This window comes from Lolium rigidum, chromosome 5 (assembly GCF_022539505.1).
Source record: "Lolium rigidum isolate FL_2022 chromosome 5, APGP_CSIRO_Lrig_0.1, whole genome shotgun sequence".
Lineage (NCBI taxonomy): Eukaryota > Viridiplantae > Streptophyta > Magnoliopsida > Poales > Poaceae > Lolium > Lolium rigidum.
The window spans coordinates 187,368,490-187,373,890 of NC_061512.1; the positions used below are offsets into that span (position 1 = coordinate 187,368,490).

The window sequence follows — 5,401 nt, forward strand, 5'->3', positions numbered from 1 at the left end:
CCCATCGACAGCGAGGCGTCTGTGGTAACTTCGTCAATTTCAAGATCCGATCTGCCGGCTCAGTCTTTCAAAGGTGCTCATAGGGGTAGGGTGTGCGTATGTGTATTCATAAGGGTGAGTGTGTTTCTAAAAAAAACTCCATAGCTGAAACGAATTAGATGAGATGGAAAATGCAGGATCGCTTCATGGTAACTTTCATTTTGCAAATGCTGAAATGCAGATTTTGCACAGCCTGGTCCAAGACACTGAGAGAGAAGTACCGATACGTTTACTTTGTCACCTTTTGTTTTATTTTTTGCAAGACATTAGTAATTTATATAATTTTTTCACCCGTGACCTATCATACCACTTTATTTACAAATGCACTAGTTTCACAACCGCTTGCAAACATAGCCCGGCTGACATTCGAATTACCCAAGAGATACCCTTACAAACCACCGGGCTGTTATATTTTGCAGTGTGCTGGATCGACGCTAGAGGGCCAAAACAAACGTGAGGCGCAAACACTAAACAACATCCACACATTTCACTCGCTGGCTACATCATCTACAATGGTGGTTTGTGCCTCCTCAATCCTCAAGCTAAGCAGCGGTTCAAACTGGACAGAATGGCGCTCTGTGCCCAGCAAATGAAGGAGCTCATCCTCACACAAAATTTTCGGTGCCCTAGACTTCTCCATGAGAAGAATGCCCTCAGCCAGCTTCTGCTCGCCGTTGACTCCAGACAGATGGTCGCCACAAATCAGGTTCGGCTCTTGCAAACCATCTCTAGCTTGTGGAGTGGTGCAGCTTGCAATGAACTTCTCAGTGGCGTTTATCTTCAGATTATGAGCTGTCAGAATGGAGACGGTTTCGTTGTTAGCTGGGTAATAGCATGACATGCCCAGTTCGGATTCAATCCTGTCCTTCAAGAAGGCCATCTGAGGCTTTTCACCATGAACAAGAATCACGTGGCTGGGTGAAAGAAATTCTGTAAGATCCATGATCCCTTTGGAGTCTGTGTGAGGACTGAATGACAGCTGATGGATCTGTTGCACAGAATGAGAAAAACACCGGTATGTGAGGATAAGAAGCACAATAACAATCAGAAAGAGGATAAGCATACACGCAGGAAATACAGATAACAAAGGTTAACTGCCAAAATTTGAAGAAAAGTGACTCTCATTATGGTACTAAATTGTTATTATCTAGAGCTGACTTGTTGAACAGTTTGTAACAGGACAAGTTACGAATTTGAGAATGCATAATAGATAATGACCACATGTCATACACTGGCCTATAAGCAACAAACGGTATATGTTTAAGAAGACAATAAAGCAATAAAACTGGGCTAGAGGTGACTAATGAGTAATGACACAAGATGTTGAATAATATTATTTTTCGCGAAAACGCAAGAAGCTTTGCGTTTCGAAAACGCAAGATGTTGAATAATATTATCAAACAAAGGTATCCACAATATCCACTTCCTATGTAATTTTTCTGTAGAATGAAAGAACTGTAAAGGAAGAAAGACCAACCTGACATCTGACATCAACATGGGTATCTTTGTCTAAATCAATCCTGGTAGGTTTTCCAGACATCAATTTGTGGCCAATGGTTCCAGCAACACAATATCTGCATGGCAAAAATAAAGGTAACGCAAAATAAAATATCACAGCTCAAATATTTTAAACAGGCACAAAAGTGTTATTGCAGTGAAAGACGAGGAAAATTAGAATTTAAACAAAACCAAAGAAGAAAAATGTGTCAGTGAGTACAAGCTAGAAAGAAATATTCAAATCCTAAAAGAAAGACATGATGTCTGAGCAGGTAAGCATTCACTGAAGCAGAAGGCATGGTAGACTTCCCCTGTTCTCCACTATGGCAGTACTAACAGCCCAACGGAAGCAATTTATTCAGAACGTATAAATGTTCCTACACCATTAGTGACTACGGAAAAAACAGATATTTTCAAGTTAAGAAGAATACCCTGGAAGTGTAACCAGATTTTTTTCTGATGGAGCCCATCTCTTGAACACCTCAAGAGAAAATCCACCGCTAATCATACCAGGTGTTGCAAAAAGTACACAGGGTCCAGGATCATTAATGAATGAACGCTCAAAGTGGCAAACTGCAATATGAGAAAGCCTCAATATTGTTCTGGTTAAGTAAATTGGAAAGATACAAAAGTAAATAAAGAATCATTCTGTTTCAGAGTGTACAAGTTAGGTGACAAAAGTTTACCTTCAATAATTCGAATAAGAACCTTCACTAAGAAGCAAGGTAGTTGATGAATGGACATAATATCCAGTTTCAGAACATTGTCATAAGCAAGGCGATTTTTCTTATAATACAAAAGATCATAGTGCAGGCAGGCTTATAAAGGATGAACTGAACATTATATTCTTAATCAAGTGTGATTCGTATTCATTTTGCACATGGTTGGCTGTGAATCATTTTCAAGAACATACCATGCTTGAAGTCAAATGGGTTGTGAACTGTGTAGCTGTCCTTGATCTTTTGGCTAGTCCATCCAATAAGCATCTTGTAGTACATGTTAGCTTGAATTGTTAAACCTAAAGAACAAATATAATCTCAAATAAACAAGAATATTTCATAAAAGAAAGTTAAAGTTTGACCAAAACACACATACCAGCTGAGAAATAAATAGGAATCTTCAAATTCATCCTTTCCCAATAGTCGTCCAGTAATATGCATAGCTCCTGACACACGTAGAGAAGTGTGTCACATGTAAATAGATATGCTATTTATCAAAGTTTTGAACAGTGCATTCCCCAGGAAATCTATTTTCAAAGGCCCGCTCATTTAAGTGAACTAGTGATAATTTTATCAAAAATCTCTTGCTTCCGCACATATAACTGAGAGGAAGTGGGGGTACCTGAGCTCTTCCCAGAGCAAATGCCGGAATTAGGACTTTACCTCCTCCAGCAACACATTTATGGACCTACAGAAAACATACTATCACCGAGTAGCAGAGATAAATTCAAATGATGTTAATTTAACTTTTCAATACAGAAAAGTTGACTAGTTTTGAACTTTTACAACTTGACAACAGTACATTTTTGGAGAATTACAAGTTGCACTTAATTTGGTGACTATTAACTTCCTAGATGGTATTTGTGCTATATGGAAGTCGGGAGAACATAACCATCACCACTGATAATTATCTTGATCCACCAAGATAGTAAACATGCAACCAAATTCTACATGTTTATATATCGGAAGTGTTTAGAGATTCAGGTTTTATACCGCTTTTAAGAACTCCCTCTCTCGGGCATGTTTTGAGTCACGCACAGTTTTAGCATATGTAGACCTGCATATAGAAACTTGAATTTAGTACTTACACATGGAAAAAAGAAATATCCAAACTAATTTGCAGTACTGTTAATGCCTGCCTGTGATGGAAGAAGAGTTAGACAACACAGCCTAAATCCTAGAAAAATGAAGAATAGTTATTTTTATTTAAACATTAGCCAAATACACCAACCTATATAGTACTAATAGAGGTGATTTCGTCAGTAGCCCAACTGATATTCAGGTTAGCACAGTGGTTACCTACATGAACAAGCTACTGGTGGCTGGGGTGTAGTACTTTGGAAAAATGACATCAGTAAAGTCTAAAGATAGCGCACAATATGAAAAATGACATCACAAAAAAGGACGGGATAAGAAAAACATGCTACCCTTGTGGCGTTAAAACATAACAAAAACATATACCTGCATAATTCCTCAACACACTAGGTCAACCATCCAAGAAAGTTGGATATGCGTTAAAAAAAAATTTGCAATTGGAGCTAGAACATACTCTGTTATTAAGAGATCCAGCTTCAGACGATCAATTTGCGCTGCTCCAAGATGTCTGTCTGGTGTCATGTTGTAATCACCGGTGTAGACCATAGTAGCATCTCCAACTTTTGCATAAATCATTGCAGCCCCCAGAACCTTTAGTTTGAAATGATAAAAGGAATAGCGATCACAGAAATCAACACTCAATTGTCAAAGAATTTAACAATGTTACTGTATACAAGAGAAACCTAAGGTATAAGCACATACATGTCCAGCATAATAGGCACGGATCACAAGGTCTCTATCTACTTGAATGGTTTGCTTCAGGTCCACAGGTATGACTGAAAGGTCAAATATGAATAGCAAATGAGAATTACCATCCATGCATACTTTTGTTGGCAGTGAAAGAAATGCTAAAACCTAAGATTACCTTTCTTCATACAACGCTGAATGTCTTCATAGCTATATTGTTCTTCCTCTCCTCTGTGATCTACCATTACTTTCCTATAATCTTCCAGCATCAATGGAGCTAAAGCCTTTGTTGGGTACTGTTTGAGGACACAAGTTGTGCTTATAAGATAATGAGCACTCAGAAAAATATATTGAACAAGATTTGGCCCATTGGTCAAACAATATAGCAAGGTATTACAGCTGGCCCAAATGCAGCAAAACCTGAAATTTAGCATCTATTCCCTAATAACCAGTAACCACATGAACAATAGACAGCATACAGGAACAGTTGGCAGAAATGACCAAAGTTAGGCTCACCGTCATGTAGACTGGGCCATTGTACCCGCAGACCTCAGTGAAATACGGGAGCGCCCCAATATGGTCCAAATGGCTGCAAGAGGCAATATTCAGAAGTAAACTAATCGTGACAAGAATTTTTCAAAAAAAAAAAATTGACAGAGAGGAAGTATAAACATTTGGGCTACATACAAATGTGTGATGACCACACAGGAGATGGCGGAGGAGAAGTCGGCGGCGCCGGGGGCGGCGGCAAGGATGCGCGCGAAGTCGGGGTATCGCTGGCAGTCGTGGTGGCCCATGTGCATGCCGCAGTCGAACATGACGCGCTTCCCGCCGATGGTCACCACCACGCAGCTCTTCCCCACCTCCTGCCCCGCCCCTGCGGCGGCAGACAATATCAACGTGATTTCAGTCAAGTGGAATCCTGTGAGAGGAAGAGGGCGAGGTTTACCTAGCACGAGGCAGTCGATGGCCATGGCTACCGCCTGCCGGCTGGTCGCCAGCCGCAGCAGAGCCCAGAGCTGGAGACAGCCCGCAGCGCCGACAGCAGTGGGCGAGCTCCGGAGTTGGTTCGGCGGCGGCGCCGTGGCTTCAGAAGGGAGAGCACAAGCAGAGGCTGGCACGGACGACGGTTGGGGAGGCGGGCCTGAGCGTGAGGTCCCGCCGCCGCCGCGGCTTCGGAAGGGCGGGCAGAAGCAGAGAACGTTGGGGCGAGCGGGCCTGAGCATGAGCTGCGAGAGTGTCGAGTGAACCAGGCCTGCCAATCTCCCTCCAGGCTGGGCCGAGGGCCCAATACTACCCATTTCTTCAGATCGAGCCCAGTACTACTTGACTGACACGAACCTATTTGACGCTCGTCGTGTCCG

General features: G+C 41.8%; 1 protein-coding gene across 1 annotated transcript; it reads right to left on the reverse strand.

Annotated features, from left to right (window-relative positions):
• Positions 1-333: 333 nt before the first annotated feature.
• On the reverse strand, positions 334-5,060 carry LOC124654109 (cleavage and polyadenylation specificity factor subunit 3-II-like). Its single transcript, XM_047193141.1, has 13 exons — positions 4,987-5,060; positions 4,725-4,914; positions 4,554-4,626; positions 4,216-4,333; positions 4,053-4,126; positions 3,805-3,941; positions 3,249-3,312; positions 2,878-2,943; positions 2,632-2,701; positions 2,450-2,554; positions 1,968-2,109; positions 1,517-1,613; positions 334-1,027 (listed from the first exon to the last, which is right to left on the reverse strand). Exons 1-13 carry the CDS (start codon positions 5,009-5,011, stop codon positions 527-529), a joined length of 1,662 nt encoding a protein of 553 aa, XP_047049097.1. The 5' UTR covers positions 5,012-5,060; the 3' UTR covers positions 334-526.
• Between the last annotated feature and the right edge of the window lie 341 nt (positions 5,061-5,401).